Source organism: Muntiacus reevesi, chromosome 4 (genome assembly GCF_963930625.1).
Source record: "Muntiacus reevesi chromosome 4, mMunRee1.1, whole genome shotgun sequence".
Classification (NCBI taxonomy): Eukaryota; Metazoa; Chordata; class Mammalia; order Artiodactyla; family Cervidae; genus Muntiacus; species Muntiacus reevesi.
In genome coordinates this window covers 109009580-109029421 of record NC_089252.1, presented here as the reverse complement: position 1 = coordinate 109029421, position 19842 = coordinate 109009580, and the positions used below count along the sequence as shown (strand labels likewise).

General features: G+C 42.8%; 1 protein-coding gene across 1 annotated transcript in view; it reads right to left on the bottom strand.

Annotated features, from left to right (window-relative positions):
• The window catches only part of SLC25A20 (solute carrier family 25 member 20), a 35074-nt gene that overhangs the window by 2659 nt on the left and 12573 nt on the right, over positions 1-19842 (bottom strand). Inside the window, exons 3-5 of the mRNA XM_065933755.1 lie at positions 19677-19804; positions 16769-16859; positions 686-803 (exon numbers count right to left, since the gene is read on the bottom strand). Coding sequence (XP_065789827.1) covers positions 686-803; positions 16769-16859; positions 19677-19804 — 337 coding nt within the window. The remainder of the gene's footprint in view (positions 1-685; positions 804-16768; positions 16860-19676; positions 19805-19842) is intronic.

Here is a 19842-nt window from a genome sequence, read left to right as displayed (position 1 = left end):
ACCCTTGAAGGTTTCCTGAGAAGTTCCTCAGCAGCACTTCCTGTCTGCAGTGATCAGAGGTGGCTCTGGGGCCAGCACTGGTGTCAGTGAGCACAAACAAGGATGACATTATTTCACCTTCAGAGACCCTCTGAGTGGTCCCCACTAACATGCCCACTCCAAGAAGTTTTAACTGGAGCTAACACCTGGCCTTCCTCCAAACTGCCATCTCAGGGCTATCTCTGCTGCCTCTGCCGCCACCCCAGTACGACATGCTTCTCAAGCCAAATAGAGCTTCACTGTTACTAAGTCATTCTTTTTTTTTTTTTTCCTGGCTGCACCACATGGCACCAGGGATCAAACCCATGCCCCCTGCATTGGAAGTTTGGAGTCTTAACCACTAGGCCACCAGGGAAGTCTCCTATGTGATTCTTTTTTCCCACTCATCCCTCCAGCCATGATTTCCATCTACTTGCTACTGCCACTGTCATGATTTCCACCCTTGAGGGCCAGCCTACCAGAAGGATGGAAGGTCCCCCCATTCTCATGCATGTCCATGCTGGCCAGAGGTGAAATGGCCTAAAAACAGAACACACCATTCCAGCCCTGTCAGGGCTGTGGCACGTATGGGGCCAAGGCTAATCCAGAGATCCAGGCAAGACCTCCCTGTGGCAAATCCACCACAGGTGGAGGGCTCAAAGGTTACCTCGCATGAGCGTGAGTACAGTCCCCTTGTAGATCCCTCGGATCCCAGCCTCCTTGTATAGCTTCTTCGCACAGTCCAAAGGACCAGCGTACTTGGTCTCCCCTGAAGAAGCCTGAATCTGAGAGGGAGGAAAGAATCATCAAGTCAGCAAGAGCAACATCCAAGTCAACAGCAGGCTATGAAAGATTACGCAGTGAGTGTGCCAGTGGTCATTATGCATTAGATCAACGAAAGACTTCACTGTCAAATCGACAGTTGTTTAGAACATGTAATATTGGTGGAAATCACTATGAAATAAGGCTAGGTGAAAATATGACAAAATATATACACATTGATTAGGAAAATATAAAAAACAGCAGAAGAGGACTTCCCTGGTGGCTCAGTGGTAAAGAATCTGCCTGATGATGTAGGGGACATGGGTTCGAGCCCTGATCCGGGAAGATCCCACATACCATGGAGCAACTAAGCCTATGTGCCACCACTACGGAGCCGGTGCTCTAGAGCCTGGGAGCTGCAACTACTGAAGCCCGCATGCCCTAGAACCTGTGCTCTACAAGAAGAGAGGCCACCGCAGTGAGAAGCCCAAGCGCTGCAACTAGAGAAAAGCCTGTGCAGCAATGAAGATCCAGGACAGCCTGTAAATAAACACAGACATATTTAAAAAAAAAAAAAAAAAGCAGAAGAATTGGAAAGTAAGTTGAAAAATAAATTCCCAAATACCTTTATCCCCAATAAAGGTAGTTGGAAGTTCTAGAAAGGACTAGACAAATATTTCAGTCATTTACTTATTCCTTCAACAAATATTCATGGAATACTAAATCCATTCCAAGCTCTAAGTGATCATGAAGCTTGGTTAAGAGAAGGTGAACTGGAAATTGTATTCAGAGCTCTAAGTGCTTGGACAGAGGTCCTGTGCAGAGTCAGGGGAGGGCCAAGGAGAGGCCCTCTGTCCCAGTCTCTAACTAAGAAAATTAAATGTGCATTAATTTTTTTAAACACCATCCTTGTAGAGAAGGGGGACAAAAAGAAGCAAATGTAGACAAATATGGGAAACCTATTGAAAATGTGTTCATTTCCCCAAGAGCCTAAGGGCAAGCAAGAGGTATTCCAGAAAAGATCTGAGAGAAGGAGAGCCTGTAGAGGATCCAAAGCAAGTACAGAGTCAAGAGGAAGCTGAACATACGAGGGCATCAACCAAAGAGTAATTTAAGTTGGAAAGGGAGTTCAGATTTAAGAGTTCCCAAAGAGAAATGCTTACAAAATAAATACATAGATCCAACAATTTTTGTATATACCAACAACTAGTTGAAGAATAATGGAAAAGAATCTCGTTCAAAATAACAAAATATACGTGCATCAAGCCACAGGATTGGTATAAATTAAACTCTAAAACCTTTCCAAGGGATATAAAAGAAGAGATGAATAAAAAGAGAGCAAGAGTTTTGTTGGGATTCCCTGGTAGCGCACTAGTAAAGAATCTGTCTGCCAATGCAGAAGATGCGGTCTGACCCCTGGGGGTCAGGAAGATCCCCTGGAGAAGAAAAGAGCAACCCACTGTAGTATTCTTGCCTGGAAAATTCCATTGATAGAGGAGCCTTGAGGGCTACAATCCACGGGGTCTCAAAAGAGTCAGATGTGACTTAGCAACTGAAGAACAACAGCAACAATTCTGGCTAGGAGAAATTTTCAATCAGGAAGATGTCAATTTCTCTAAATAAACTTAAGACAATGTCAGTTGAGTATCAATGGCTTTAAAAAAAAAACTTCCCCAGATGATCCTGGCACAGGTAAACCTTGTATGTCTGAGGAATGGCAGGGAGGCCCGTGTTATTAGAGGATGCTAGAGTTGACTCACAGTGACCTGCGGGGACAAAGAGGACGGAGCATGGAATTGACACAGTAACAGAATCCTCTCACTGTTACATATGGTATAGACTATAAACAGGGAAACAAGTGAGGAGGACCTTACAGTCATTCAGCACAGTGATGAAGGTGACCTGGAGCCACGTGGCTTACAAAGGAGGTGGTGGGAAGGAGTAGATTTGGGATACGGTAAAAGCCAGCTTAACTGTTCAATAAATGGGATCTGTACAATGAGACAAAAAGCAATCCAAGAGGACTCTGGGGTTTTAGGGCTGAACAACTAGACAGATGGTATTGCCCCCAACAGAGCTGTAGAAGGCTGTAAGTGAAGCAAGTACTGAGGAAGACCAGGAGTTCAGCTTTGCACATGGTGACTTTGAGGTGCCTATTAGTGTCTAGTGGGAATGTTGGATGAACTAGTCCAGAGTGCAGGAAAAATCTGAGCTGGTGATACAAATTGGAAAATCATCATCATACAGACTGTGTCTAAAAGTCATGAGACAAGAAGAAATCATCAGTGAGATGACTGTAATAGTACTGAGTCTCGTGCACATGAACATTAAAAGATTGAGATGATGATGTGTCAACAAAGGACATAGAGGAGAAGCAGCCAAGTAGGTAGAAAGTCAGGAGAGAAGCCAAGTGAAGACAGCTCCTCAAGCAAGAGTAGGGGACCAGTTGAGTCCAATTCTGTTGATGAATCAAGATGGATCAATGTCCAGGTCCAAGAACTGAAAACTGGACTCAGTATAAAAGTCACTAGTGACCTTGATAAAAGTAGTTTTGTGAGGCAAAAGCCAGTCTGATTGATGTACGTTTAACTATTAGAGAAGACGTACTAGAGACAAAGAGTGGGGAAAAAAACAACAAAAACGAAGAACTTTTTCAAAGAGTTTCAATGTAAGAGGGAGTAAACTCGGAGTTTCCCTGATGAAAGGATAAAGAATCTGCCTGCAGTGCAGGAGACACAGGAGATTCGGGTTTGATCCCTGGGTCGGGAAGATGCCCTGGAGGAGGAAATGGCAACCCACTCCGGTATTCTTGCCTGAAGAATCCCACGGACAGATAAGCCTGGCGGGCTACAGTCCATGGGGTCACAAAGAGTCTGACATGACTGAGTGACTAAGCACCCGTGCATGAACATGCACAGAACAAAGACAGGAAGCCCAGAAATGGAGGTGGAAGGTAAAAGAGAGAAGTCTATATTTTAAAAGTGAACACAGAAGCAGGTTCATGCCGTTACTGCCAAAGAGAACCATCTACTAGAAAGCAAAAACTGATGCTGAAGGAGAGAAAGAAGAGCTGCTGAAACCAGGTCCCTGAATGGGCAAGAGGGGTCAGGAGGAGGGGTCAAGCAGAAGCAGAAGCATGGGCCATTCTTGGTGGAAACAGGCCCGGCAGCCACAGATGTAGTCAGGCGCCAGTGGGGGAGTGGAGGGCATCTGGTAAAGTTCTCTTCTGGTGGTTCCAGTTTTCTCTGTGAAGTAGAAAGCCAGGTCATCTGCTGAGAGGGTGCCAGTTTGAGAAGAGAAGAGAGATATAGAGTAGCCAGCCAGCAGAGTGGAGCAGTGCACAGTGACTGTCTCATCTAGGAGCAGAAATCAGGGGGACTTCTCTGGTGGTCCAATGGTTGAGAGTCTGCCTGCCAATGCAGGGGATATGGGTTCAATTCCTGGTCTGGGAACTAAAACCCCATATGCCACAGAGCAGCTGGGCCCGTGGGCCATAATTACTGAAGCCCGTGTGCCTAGAGCCTGTGATCTGCAGCAACAGAAACCACTGCAACGAGAGAAAGCCCTTGAGCAGCAACGAAGACTAAACACAGCCAAAACTAACTAAATTAATTAATCAAAAAGGGAAAAGAAAGAAAAGGACTTCAGGCATAAAAGAAAAGGAAGAAGCCATGATGGAAAAGGCTAATGGACAGGGCTACTGAAAATAAACATTCACTAACTCAAAATCAATATACAGACTTCTGGCAAGTCTTTACTCCTCCTGCTAAATACCGAAGAACAAAAAAGCCCTACCATTATTTGTTTTAAACAAATATAAGAGGGCTCAGAATTTGCAGAGGAGAGGCAGACTCGCTAAGGACTTCCTGCCTTGAGCAATGACATCATGGTGAGTTCCCTGGATATTCTTGTTTGACGAGTCTCAGACTTGAGGCAGAAGATATTGGTGATCCAGGAGTGCCAACAGGCACCGACTAAAAAGAAGCCCCCAATGAAAGCCTGCATTCCCTAGACAAAGGATCAGAATAGCCTAGGAAGACAGAACATCTTTAGACAAAAAAACACTCTACTCCAGCCATACATCATAGAAAAAACTGTAGCCTCACCCTCACCCACATGAGCAAAGACCATGTGGGGAGCCCGGACTTCCTCCTTTGCCGGCCTGCACCGAGGTACCCAACGTGCTGCCTGGGTGGAGTCAGAGTAGACCAAGGAGGGAATGAGGACTTTCATCCCTGACAGCTGTAACCAGGGCTCTCCTGTCCTGTGTAGTCGTTGGGAGTCACTAGAACTCCCACACCCACCCAACAGTAAAAAGAATGCCCCGCCCTCAAGTGTCAATAGAGGCAAGTGGGGCCCCTGCACTTGTTCTCACTCTCGGGTCCTACTGGCGCAGTGTCAGAGAAAGCCAACACAAACAGGAAGTTTATATAGGATCCAAAATTTCAATAAAATATGCAAATATCCGGATTCCAACTGGAAATGGCACGTTGTATCCTAAACCAGGAAGATCTCAAACTGAAAGAAAAAAGAAGCATAGAGGCCAACACCGAGATGACAGAGATGTACAAATTCTTTGACAAACATTTTAGAACAGGCATTTGTAAAAATCCTTCAATGATGAATCGTGAATGTGCTTGAAATAGATGCAAAAAATTAGAAAGCCACAGCAAGGAAAGAAAATCTTAGCACAGAAATAGAAGATATGAGGAAGAACCAAATGGAAGTTTTAGAACTGAAAAACACAGTCAAAATAAAAACCTCAGTGGATGGCTCGCTCAACAGCAGAATACAGGGGAGAGACAGAAAAAAACAAACCCAGCATTAGAAGACAAAACACTGGAAAATATCCAATCTGACCAAGACACAAAACAAACTAAAAGAAATTAAACAGAACCTCAGGGACTATAACCCCATGGGGCTATGTCAGAAAATCTTAGTATTTGTGTCTTCACAGTCCCAGAAGAAGAGGAGAAAAGAGGGTAGGACTATACTCAAAGAAGTAACTGCTGAAAACTCCCCAAATTTGGCAAAACATAAACAGGTTCCCTGACAGCTCAGCTGGTAAAGAATCTGCCTTGGCCCCAGGTAAATAGCAGGGAGGGAACACAGCCCCGCCCATCAACAGAAAATTGGATTAAAGATTTACAGAGCAGGCCCCACCCATCAGAACAAGACCCAGTTTTCCCCTTAGGCAGTCTCTCCCATCAGGAAGCTTCCATAAGCCTCTTATCCTTCATCAAAGGGCAGACAGACTGAAAACCACAATCACAGAAAGCTAACCAGTCTAATCACATGGACCACAGCCTTGTCTAACTCAATGACATTATGAGCCATGCCGTGTAGGGCCACCCAAGACTGACGGGCCATGGTGGAGAGGTCTGACAGAATGTGGTCCACTGGAGAAGGGAATGGCAAACCACTTCAGTGTTCCTGCCTTGAGAATACAATGAACAACATGAAAAGGCAAAACAATATGACACTGAAAGATGAACTCCCCAGGTTAGTAGGTCCCCAATATGCTACTGGAGATCAGTGGAGAAATAACTCCAGGAAGAACGAAGAGATGGAGCCAAAGCAAAATCAACACCCAGTTGTGGATGTGACTGGTGATGGAAGCAAGGTCCGATGCTATAAAGAGCAATATTGCATAGGAACCTGGAATGTTAGGTCCATGAATCAAGGCAAGTCGGAAGTGGTCAAACAGGAGATGGCAAGGGTGAACGTCAACATTTTAGGAATCAGCAAACTAAAATGGACTGGAATGGGTGAATTTAACTCAGATGACCATTATATCTACTACTGTGGGCAGGAATCCCTTAGAAGAAATGCAGTAGCCATCATAGTGAACAAGAGAGTCCGAAATGCAGTACTTGGATGCAGTCTCAAAAATGACAGAATGATCTCTGTTCATTTCCAAGGCAAACCATTCAATATCATGGTAATCCAAGTCTATGTCCCAACCAGTAATGCGGAAGAAGCTGAAGTTGAATGGTTCTATGAAGACCTTCTAGAACTAATACCCCCAAAAAATGTCCTTTTCATTATAGGGAACTGGAATGCAAAAGTAGGAAGTCAAGAAACACCTGGAGTAACAGGCAAATTTGGCCTTGGAGTACAGAATGAAGCAGGGCAAAGGCTAATAGAGTTTTGCCAAGAGAATGCACCGGTCATAGCAAACACCCTCTTCCAACAACACAAGAGAAGACTCTACACATGGACATCACTACGTGGTCAACACCGAAATCAGATTGATTATATTCTTTGCAGCCAAAGATGGAGAAGCTCTATACAGTCAGCAAAAACAAGACCAGGAGCTGACTGTGGCTCCTTATTGCCAAATTCAGACTTAAACTGAAGAAACCACTAGACCACTCAGATATGACCTAAATCAAATCCCTAACAATTATACAGTGGAAGTGACAAATAGATTCAAGGGACTAGATCTGATAGATAGAGAGCCTGATGAACTATGGACAGAGGTTCGTGACATTGTACAGGAGACAGGGAGCAAGACCATCCCCAAGAAAAAGAAATGCAAAAAAGCAAAATGGCTGTCTGAGGAGGCCTTACAAATAGCTGTGAAAATAAGAGAAGCAAAAAGCAAATGAGAAAAGAAAAGATATACCCATTGAATGCAGAGTTCTAAAGAATAGCAAGGAGAGATAAGAAAGCCTTCCTCAGTGATCAGTGCAAAGAAATAGAGGAAAACAGTAGAATGGGAAAGACTAGAAATCTCTTCAAGAAAATTAGAAATATCAAGGGAACATTTCATGCAAAGATGGCTCAATAAAGGAAGGACAGAAATGGTATGGACCTAACAGAAGCAGAAGATATTAAGAAGAGGTGGGAAGAATACACAGAAGAACTGTACAAAAAGATCTAGTGACCTAGATAATCACGATGGTGTGATCACTCAACTAGAGCCAGACATCCTGGAATGCGAAGTCAAGTGGTCCTTAGGAAGCATCACTACGAACAACGATAGTGGAGGTGATGGAATTCCCACTGAGCTATTTCAAATCCTAAAAGATGATGCTGTGAAAGTGCTGCACTCAGTATGCCAGAAAATTTGGAAAACTCAGTAGTGGCCACAGGAATAGAAAAAGTCAGTTTTCACTCCAATCCCAAAGAAAGGCAATGCCAAAGAATGTTCAAACTACCGCACAAAGACATTCAATTCACATGCTAGTAAAGTAATGCTCAAAATTCTCCACGCCAGGCTTCAGCAATATGTGAACCATGAACTTCCAGATGTTCAAGCTGGTTTTAGAAAAGGCAGAAGAACCAGAGATCAAATTGCCAACATCTGCTGGATCATCAAAAAGCACGAGAGTTCCAGAAAAACATCTATTTCTGCTTTATTGACTATGCCAAAGCCTTTGGCTGTGTGGATCACAATAAACTGTGGGAAATTCTGAAAGAGATGGGAATACCAGACCACCTGACCTGCCTCCTGAGAAATCTGTATGCAGGTCATGAAGCAACAGTTAGAACTGGACATGGAACAACAGATTGGTTCCAAGTAGGAAAAGGAGCACGTCAAGGCTGTATATTGTCACCCTGCTTATTTAACTTATATGCAGAGTACATAATGAGAAATGCTGGGCTGGATGAAACATAAACTGGAATTAAGATTGCCGGGAGAAATATCAATAACCTCGGAAATGCAGATGACACCATCCTATGGCAGAAAGTGAAGAAGAACTAAAGAGTCTCTTGATGAAAGTGAAAGAGGAGACTGAAAAAGTTGGCTCAAAGCTCAACATTCGGAAAACTAAGATCATGGCATCCGGTCCCAACACTTCACAGCAAATAGATGGAGAAACAGTGGAAACAGTGGCAGACTTTATTTTTGGGGGCTCCAAAATCACTACAGATGGTGACTGCAGCCATGAAATTAAAAGACGCTTACTCCTTGGATGAAAAGTTATCAGCAACCTAGACAGCATATTAAAAAGCAGAGACATTACTTTGCCAACAAAGGTCCATCTAGTCAAGATTATGGTTTTTCCAGTAGTCTTGTATGGATGTGAGAGTTGGACTATCAAGAAAGATGAGTGCCTAAGAATTGATGCTTTTGAGCTGTGGTGTTAGAGAAGACTCTTGAGAGTCCCTTGGACTGCAAGGAGATCCAACCAGTCCATCCTAAAGAAAATCACTCCTGAATATTCACTGGAAGGACTGATATTGAAGCTGAAACTCCAATACTTCGGCCACCTGATGCAAAGAGGTGACTCATTTGAATAGACCCTGATCCTGGGAAAGACTGAAGGTGGGAGGAGAGGGGACACAAAGGATGAGATGACTGGATGGCATCACTGACTCAATGGGCATGAGTTTGAGGTAACTCTGGGAGTTGGTGATGGACAGGGAGGCCTGGCATGCTGCAGTCCAAGGGGTCGCAGAGTCGGATATGACTGAGGGACTGAACTGAACTGAAACATAGAAATTTAAGTAACTGACCAAAACCTAAACAGAATATCCCCAAATAAATCCATGCCAGAGCACATCACAAATGGACTTAGTCGAAAACTGAAAACAAAGAAAGAAGCTTAAGAGTAGCCAGAGAAAAATAACACATGTGGATGTGAGTTGGACCATAAAGAAGACTGAATACTGACGAATTGATGCTTTTGAATTGTGGTGTTGGAGAAGACTCTTGAGAGCCCCATGGACTGCAAGAAGATCAAACCAGTCAATCCTAAAGGAAAGCAGTCCTGAACATTCACTGGAAGGACTGACGCTGCAGCTGAAGCTCCAATACTTTGGCCACCTGATGTGGAGAGCCAACTCACTGAAAAAGACCTTGATGCTGGGAAATATTGAAGATAGGAGCAGAAGGGTGCGACAGAGGAGGAGATGTTTGGATAGCATCACTGACTCAATGGACATGAGTTTGAACAAACCCTGGGGGATGGTGAAGGACAGGGAAGCCCTGTAGTCCATGAGGTCACAAAGAGTTGGACACGATTCAGCAACTGAAGAACAACAACACTGAAATAATTAGAATGACAGCAGAAACTGGGGAGGGTAGAAAGAAGTGGCACAGTATCTTTCAGGAGCTGAGAGAAAAGAACTGTCATCCCAGAATCCTATGTCAAGTGAAAATATCCTTCAGGAATAAAGGGAAAATCAGGCAGTCTTAGATGAAAGAAAACTAACAGACTTTGTCATTCACAGATATATCCCAAAAGAATGGCTAAAGGAAGTTCTTTAAACAGAAAAGAAACTATAAAAGAAGGAACTCTGGAATATCAGAAGAACACAGTAAGCAAAAATATGGAATATTATATAATGGTAATGTGAAGAACATTTACACAGTGATAAAAGGGCCAATCCACCAAGAAGACATAGCAATTCTAAGTGTGTATACATTAAACCATAAAACTGCCAACTATGTGAAGGGACATTAAAAGAATTGAAAGAAGAAACAAACTCACAGTAACAACTGGAGATTTAGAATTCCTCCATCAACAAACAGAACAACTAGACAGAAAATCATCAAGGATAAAGAACTCAACACCATCAACCAACAGGATATAATCGGCATTTATAGATTATGTAACCAAACAACAGCAGCACACACATTCTTTTTAAATGCCTGTGGCACAAAGACCAAGATAAACCACACCCAAGGCCATAAAGCAAACCTAAATTTAAAAGAAATTTAAAAGAATGTAAATAATACAGAATATATTCTTCGATCACAATGGACTCAAACTGGAAATCTATAACCTCCAACACTTGGAAACTGAACAACACTCTTCAAAGCAATTCAAAAAGGAAGTCCCAAAGGAAACCAGAAAACACACTCAACTGACTGAAAACTGAAATATATTGGAGTTTGTGGGGCATAGCTAAGGCAGTGCTGAGAGGAAACTTTATAGCACTGACTGCACACTTCAGAAGAGAGGAAAGGCTTCAAACCAATATTCTAAGCTTGCACTTCAAAAGCTTAAAAAGAAAAGAGAGCGAGAAAAGAAAAGCAAATTAAACCCCAAAAGAAGCAAAAGGATGGAGATTATAAAAACAGAAGCAGAAACCAATGGAACTGAAAACAGAAAAATAATAAAGAAAATCAAAGAGGGGAGTTCCTCGTTGGCCTAGGGGTTAGGATTCTGGGCTTTCACTGCCACGGCCTGCTTCCAATCCCTGGTCGAAAGAAAGAAAAATCTTTTTTTAAAAGATCAATAAAAACTGACAAACCTCTAGTGAGTCTGACAAAGAAAAAAGAGAAGTCACAGATTATTAATACCAGTAATAAAACAGAAGATAAAACCACAGACCCTGCAGACATAAAAAAGACAATAAAGGAGTTCTACAAACAACTTTACACACAAACATATTTGACAACTTAGGTAAAAAAACAAAAACTAAAAATAAAAAATAAAAAAAAAACAAAAACTATCACAATTTTCCCAATATGAAATAAGTAATTTGAATAGGCCTGTAACTTTAAAGAAAGCTGAATTCATAATTTAAAATTTTCTTCCCCCAAATCTCAAGCTTATATGATTTCACTATAAAATTCTACCAATTCTACCAAATGTTTACAGAAAAATCAACACATATTCTATACAGTAGAAGAGGGAACAATTCCTAATTCATTTTATGAAGCTAGTATTACTCTGATACCAGACAAAGACAATCCAGAAAAAAAAAAAAATGACAGACAAATATCTCTAATGACTATAGATGAAAAATCCTTAACAAAATATAAGAAAATAGAACTCAGCAATATATAAAGAGAATCGTATACCAGGTTGGGGAGTTTATTCCAGGAATGAAGAATTGGTTCAGTGTACAAAAATCAATGGAAGTAATTCACTATATTAAGAGTTTAGGAGAAAAATCACATGATCACATTAATAAAGGAAGAAAAAACATTTGACAAAAGTCAATATCCGTAAAACTCTCAGAAAAAGAGGAAGAGAAGGTAACCTTCTCAAACTGACAAAGAGCATCTATCAATGTGGGAGACCTGGGTTCAATCCCTGGGCTGGGAAGATGCTCTGGAGGAGGGCATGGCAACCCACTCCAAAACCACACCTGTGTCTCTTGTACTGGCAGGAGGACTCTTTCCCACAGAGCCACCTGGGCTTCCCTGAGATTATATTTAATGGTGAAATACTGAATATTTCCCCATAAGACTGGGAACGAGGAAAAACATCCATTCTCATCAGTCTTATTCAACATGGTACTGGAAGTTCTAGCCAGTGAAATAAGGATATAAAAGGTTCAGAAATGAAGAAATAAAACTGTCCCTGTTTGCAAATAATAGTACTATCTACATAGGAAATCCCAAAGAATCTACCAAAAAAAAAAAAATCTAGAATTAATAAGAGCATTCAGGAAGGTTCACAAGATACAAAATTAACATACAAAAATCAACTGTATTTCAGGCTTCCCTGGTGGTTCAGTGGCTACGAATCTGCCTGCCAATGCAACAGACACTTGTTCAATCCCTGATCCGGGAAGATCCCACATGCCACAAGGCAACTAAGCCCCTGTGTCACAACTACTGAGCTCATGTGCTGCAACTACTAAAGTCCAAGTGCCCTTGAGCCTGTACTCCACAAGAGAAGTCATTGCAATGAGAAGCCCGCGCACTGCAACTAGAGCCTAGACCCCACTCACCGTGACTAGAGAAAGCCCTTGAGTAGCAGCAAAGACCCAGCACAGCCAAAAGTAAAAATAAATAAATATTCCAAAAAATCAAGTGTATTTCTACAAACTAGCAATAAACATGCAGACAACAAAATTAAAAACTATAATACCCTCTACAATGCCACTTTACAAAGGACTTAGATGTGTAAGAAAACACATTAAGAGCTTATATGCTGAAAACTACACAATGCTGATGAAAGAAATTAAAGTTCTAAATAAATGGAGAGATGTGACATGTCTGGGTATTGGTAGACTCAAAATAATGTATTAATTCTACCCAAATTGATCTATAGATTCAATATACTCTCAGCAAGAATTTTCTCAGTTTTCTAAGTTATCCTAAAATTAACATGGAAATAACAAAGAAATTAGAAGTGACAACAGGTTTTTTTTTTTTTTAATTATTTATTTATTTGGCTATGTTGAGTCTTAGTTGCAGTGCATGGGTTCCAGGGCTTGTGGGCTCAGCAGCTGTGGTCTTCAGACTTAGTTGCCCCATGGCATGTGGGATCTTAGTTCCTGGCCCAGGGATCGAACCCATATCCCCTGCCTTGGAAGGCAGATTTCTAACCACTAGACCACCAGGGAAGTCCCAAACAATTTTTTTTTTTTTTTAAGAATAAAGTGGGAGGGATCAGTCTAGACAGTTTCAAGACAGCCTATGGCTAAACTAATCAAGATTGTGTAATATTAGTGAAGGGGAAGGTGCATAGATCAACGAAAGAAAACAGAGTACACAGAAGTAGACCCTCACAAATACACTCAACTGATTTTTAACAAATATGCAAACATAATTCAGTAGAATAAAGGTAAATCTCCAGGAAATGGTATGGTGCAACTGGACAGTCCCAGGGGGGAAAGAACCCTCTGACCTAATTCTCATACATGATAAAAAACTTAACTCAAAGTGGACTCACAAACCTACATGGAAAAGGTAAACTATAAATAAAACTTTCAGAAAAAAGCATATAAGAAAATCTTTGGGATTTCAGGCTAGGTAAAGATTCCTTAAGATCTGATGTCCTAAACATCCAAAACCCTACCTATAAAACAGAAATGAACAAACTGGACTCCATCAAAATTAGAGAAAATAACAAACTGGACGTCATCAAAATTTAAACGTTTGCTCTAAAGACTCTGTTGAGAGGATGAAAAGACAAACTATACACTGGGAGAAAATAATATGCAAACCACATATCTGACAAAGCAGTAGTATCTAGAATAAAGGACTCTCAAAACTCAGTAATAATAATAAAAAATTCCCAAATAATCCAATTAGAAAATGGGCAAAACACATGAACAGACATTTCACCAAATAGGATATAGTGATAGCAAATGAGCACATGAAAAAATATTCAACACCTTCAGCTATTAGAGGAATACAAATTAAAATGAGGTATCACTACACATCTATCAGGATGGTAAAATTAAGACTAGTGACACCACCAAATCTTGGTTAGGATGCACAGAAACTGGATCACTCATACCCTGCTCATGGGAATGTAAATGATACAGTTACTCTAGAAAAAGATCGGCAGTTTCTTTAAACATGCATGGAATTTCCCTGGAGGTCCAGTGGTTAAGACTGCCCATCCACTGCAGGGGACAGGGATTCGATCCCTGGTCAGGGAGCTAAGATTATACATGCCATGTGGCGTGGCCATAAGAAACAAAAAAAGAAAACTAAACATGTAACTACCATGTGACTCAGCAATTATACCTCTGGGCATTTATCCCAGAGAAATGAAGATTGATTTTCCCAGAAAAATCTCTGTACGTGAATGTTTATAGCATCTATAACAGCCCTAAACTGGAAACAACCCAGATGTCCTTCAATGGATAAAAAATTAAACATAGCTGTAGTACATCCATACTATGGGACTACCAAAAAGGAATGAAATATTCACACATGCCACAATCTGTACAACTCTCCAGAAAATTTACGCTAAGTTGAAAAAGCCAATCTGAAAAGGTTACATACTGTACAATTCCATTTATACATGTCTTGAAATTACAAGACATTTATACATGTCTTGAAATTACAAATGCATAGAAATGGAGTTCAGATTAGTGACTGTTGGGGTGGTTAAGAACTGGAATGGAAGGACTTCCCTGGCATTTCAGTGGTTAAGACTCCTAACTTCCAATGTAGGGAGTGCCGGTTCCATCCCTGGTCAGGGAACGAAGATCCCACATGCTGCGCAGGCAGCCGAAAGAAAAAAGGACTGGTGTGGGGAAAGGAAAATGAAAGTGGCTATTCAAGGGCTACATGAGGCATCGCTGGCATGATGGAACTGTTTTGCATCTTGACTGTATCAATGTCAGTATTCTGGTTGAGATATTGTACTACAGTTTTACAGTACATTACCTCTGTGGAAGAACGAGGTAAAGAGCATGTGGGATCTCTTTGTATATTTATTTCTTTTCTTCCCTTTATATTATTTCTTACAACTGTATGTGAACCTTTAATTATCTCAAAATAAAACATTTAATTTAAACAATGCACAAAATTAAGTGACTAATGCAAAGCATGAAAAAGATTTGCCACATATGATAAGAAATTAATAACCTTAATATGTCCAAAGTGTTTAGGGGTGGAGGAGTGGGAGGTATAAACTATTGTTTATAGTGTAGACAGGTGTAGACAGGCTACAAGGATGTATTGCACAACATGGGGAATAGAGTCAATATTTTGCAATAACTGTAAAAGGAGGGCAACATCTAAAAATTGTATAAAGATTTTTTAAAATCAGGGACTTTCCTGGTGATCCAGTGGTTGACTCCACACTCGAAACGGAGGGGGCACAAGGTTCCATTCATTCCTAGTTGGACAACTAAGATCCCATGTGTCGCATTTACTATCATTATGATAATATTAAATCAAAACATGTCTAAAGCTTTTATAAATCAAACAAACTGACAAATGAGCAAAGAATACAAACAGGCATTTCATGAAGGATAAATATAAACAGCTAATATGAATCAAAGTAATTCAGCTCATCGACAATAAAAAGCAAGAAAAACTAAAAGAATGCAAATATTTCACACAACACACTAGCAGAGATTGTAAATTAGATGCTGCAGAATCTCCCGGGACGTGAGAGCTCTTCTTCTACTGATGGGAATAGAAAGTGACAGACCTTTCTGGGAGGGCCACTTAGTAACATACATTACTGTATGTGGGTGTGCTCAGTCACCCAGCTGTGTCTGACTCTGCGACCCTACAGGCTCCTGTCCAGCGGATTTTCCCAGCAAGAATACTGGAGTGGATTGCCATTTTATCTTCCAGGGGATCTTCCCCACCCAGGGTTCGAACCCAAGTCTCCTGCATTGGCAGGCGGATTCTTTACTACTAAACCACCAGGAAACCCCAACGTGCATTGAAAATTCTTTTAAAAGTACATATCTTTAAATATACTAATTTCAAGTCTAGACATTTATCCTAAGAAAATAATCAGGAACACATGCAGAGACTTATTCATAAGATCTTCACTGTGATATATAATTTGGATTATCCCCAGATAAAGGATTATCGGGTAAGCTACAGCCATATATCGAAATAAAGCACAGAAAATGATATCTAAGAAAAATAATCACAAAAATGTTGTGACATAGCAAATGAAGAAAGCTGGTTACAAAACTATGGCAGTATGTAACCCCAATTTTATTTGAAAAGATACGTTTTTAAAAATATACTTGTTTACTAAAAAGACGAAGAATTCACACAGAAAGTATAATGATGGTTACCTCATGGGTGATAAATACATTGTTTTCCTTCTGCTTCTCTGCATTATCAAAATTTTTCTAGAGAAGAATTATGTATTAAATTGCTTTGGCCATTAGAAGAAAGAAGCAGTACTGCTTTTTTTTGAAGGTAGCCCTGTGTGGTAAGGCAGGCGGGCAGTTCACAGCCTCAGCCTGGGAACAAGCCCAGACACTCTAAGGCCACTGAGCCTTTGGCCAGTTTGGGTGGAGACAGACGATGTTGGGCAGGAGCAGCCTCCGTTCCACCTCTGAAGACACACGACTCACCTTCTGGAGTTCCTGAAGTAGCTGCTAATAAGGGTGGATAAGTCTGAGTTGACCCATCACGGAGTGACATTTGGTTCATTTGTTACACTGTCCTGGTTCTTGACTCTAGTACAATTGCTTCCATGCTTCCGTGTTCCTGAAAACCTTGAAACTGTTTGCACACCTGATCTGAAGCCTTTATAAAGGGTAAAAGGACATACACACCCACACAAAATTGTATACCCAGTAGAAAAGCTAGCCGCCTGCCTCCAAGCAATATTTCCCACAACCCTGATCACATCCTCACCTGTAACAAGCACTTGATCCGCTCTCCAGGGGTCATAATTCCTGTGGTGAATACTCCAGATAACATCCCAGCTGCAAATATCTGGGGGTAGCTGTATTGAAAATAAAAACAAGAGGCAAGAACCTGTAACTAATCACACAGAACAGAGGAAGCCCCAGCAAAGGAAAAAAAAATCAAATAAGTACTCAGACTGGGCGGAAGTCCAGCACAAATAGATTGTTTCACACCAAAGTCAAGTTCTATGTATATTCTGACATCAGATTTCCCAGGGCAGGGGTCTCAGTGCCAAGAGCAATACAAGCTTGGACACAAGGCCCACGGGCACACTCAGATGGCCTCAGTCATGGGAGAAGTTCTCCCCTGGCCGGCCATGCAGTGACTATGGATGAGTTTCCAGGCCTCTCTGAGCCTTGATCTGCAAAGTTCAGGGTGGTTGTGGGAAATTGCCCATAACCCAGGATGCAGACCTTAGTTAACCCCAGATCTCCTCCAATCTCCCCTCCTCTGAATCACCAAGAGCCTGATAACATTTTAAGCCAAGACTCATACAGGACAGCATCAAGGCAAGGGGAATGGCTGTGGCCATATCCACAGGCCGAGTTGTGAGGTATATGCTGTAAGCTGCTGGGAATGTCCCATCAGGAATGGTACCCAGTCAGTTGTGATGGGTCCCATGGCTTCTGTGCGGGGAATAGTCCTCCGGTGGCCAGAGATCTGGATCCTCACTGTGGCCCTCACAGAATGAGCCACACTGAGTATGTGGAGGAACTGGGGGCTCCTAGCATCACTGCCCGTGCCACTTCTGGCATCTCCTCTCCTTTCTGACATTAGATTACCAGACTGGTCTCGAAGCAATGGAGCACAGAGTTAACAATTAGTGTTTGAACGGAGTCCCCACAGTTGAGCACATGTTGTTGAAAAACTTCACCCGCTTGCCTGAGCCTCAGGCCCCTCCTGATCCCAGGCCTCTGGAAGCCGAGCCTTCAGGAATGTCCCACCCCACAAGGAGCCCAAAACCTGGAGAAGAGACGAAAAATGGGGATAAGGAGACATCCACTTCCCGTCCTGACATCAAGTTTCCCAGGGGCGGGGTCTAAGGTCTTAAGAGCAGTACGAGTTTGGTCACGAGGCAGGGCAAGGCTGTTTTTCCTATGCATGCACCCCAGGCAGGCCTCACACAACTACCTCAGGCACGCAAGCCCAGCATACAAGCTGTTTGCTCAACCATCAAGAGAACCTGCTTTCAGGCCTGGCCTCCTTCACAGTTTCAGTTCACACTGCTGTCTCCGAGAGGCACCCTTTCAGCAACGGAACTTCCCCTCATGAGACCAACACCTGTTCTTCCATGGATGCCCAGACCTTGGGCTGCACATACCTCCATCCCCTGGGACTGGGGACTCTCCTCTGAACAGGGTCTCTGCGTGTACACGGGGTACCATGCAGACAGCCTGCATGGGTGGCCCATTCCGCCACCCCTCACTCCATCCCAGGGAGCATCTGTGAGGTCTGACCCTTGAGCTTCCATCCAAGGTCCTGGTAATGTTCCTTTCTGCACTATGCCCAAACACTACAGTGGGGAGGGGAAGGTGGCAGGGTTGACATTCAGGATTCAGTACATGGCAGGATGATGGGACGGGGATCCGAGTGTCTGAACCTTTGCCCAGGCAGGAAGGGTACTTCTCTGAGCACTGATGTGATGGTAGAGGGAATACAACTCACAGGCTGAGGCAGCAGCAGTCACCCCATGAAAGTTCTTGGGCATGGCCCTGATTCATGATATAGCTGTGAGCTAGCATATGAGCTAAAAGCCCAGGAGCTCAGAGAGGACATGTGTCCATAGGCTACTCAGACTATCACAGGCAAACACATGGCCTTCCCTAGCGGCCCAGGGGCTAAGACGCCACACTCCCAAGGCAGGGGGCCCAAGTCTGATCCTTGGTCAGGGGACTAGACTCGTCACAGCCAAATAAATAAAGATATATATTAAAAAAAATAGTCAAACACAGCTTCCGAAGGACCCCGCCCCCTACACTCACATTTGGGGCCACCTGTGACTTTTTATAGAAGCTGGCCACATTCAGAGAGTCACGGGGACTCCAGAAATAGTTTCATGTTACAAGCACTTCTATTTACACCTCGCCCCTTACTCAGCCTGCTGCGGCCTGAAGTAGTGATTGAAATCAACCACAGGGCACCCTGGGCTTCCTCCCTTGAGCTCTAGAATCCAAGCCCAGCCAGCTGCTGTGGGTCCTGTGCTGTATGCAGCCCCACCCAAGAGGCGTCATCCCAGACTGAGTGTGCCTTGTCATCCCAGGTGTCAACTCAGAATGCCCCTGCATCCCAAGAAGCCAATTTTCATTCACTGCTTTGTCAGTTCTGAGCCCTAATTCTACCTCATCTGCCTCTCCATACCAAATCCAACTTCTGAAAGTCTACTGGAAGGAAATATACTAATTTCTTTCACCGCAACAGAGACACCAATATTTGGAAGTAATTATAATCATGTTATGAAAATGAAGTAAGACAGAAGCTGAAACCATCCCTTCTCCATCCAGGGGATGAGAAACAGGCTGCTGCTGTCCCTGCTGCAGCACCAGGTACCGTCGTGGTATCTGACACAGATTTTAGCATCCGGACCGCCCAGTGCTGCAGGGCTGGTGTTACTAACATCCCCAGTAAGCAAGACTACTTCACATGAGAAATGATGACAACCTAGTAAGGGGGGTTGGGGGAGGGCTTTGGGTTTTATCTTTTCCCCTATCAGTGCACAGGGCAAAGGAAACCCAAATACCTCCCTCATGTGGAGAAGAGGACAGCCATTGCCGGTCTGACAGTTCTTTCCTGTAACCTGCGTCACACCACTGGCAGAACAGCATCGAGTGCTCTGGGCCGGTAAGTAAGGACTCACCTGAGCACATCCTCTGGGTGTTTCTGTTGCAGTTTCTTCCCCAAACCAAACCCAAAGAAGCAGACGGCAAACATGGGGGTGACCCCGACGATGGGGGCGGCCATGCCCCGATATAGACCCCTGATGCCCTGCAAGGAAGCATAGGAGAAGCTGTTTACAGACACTA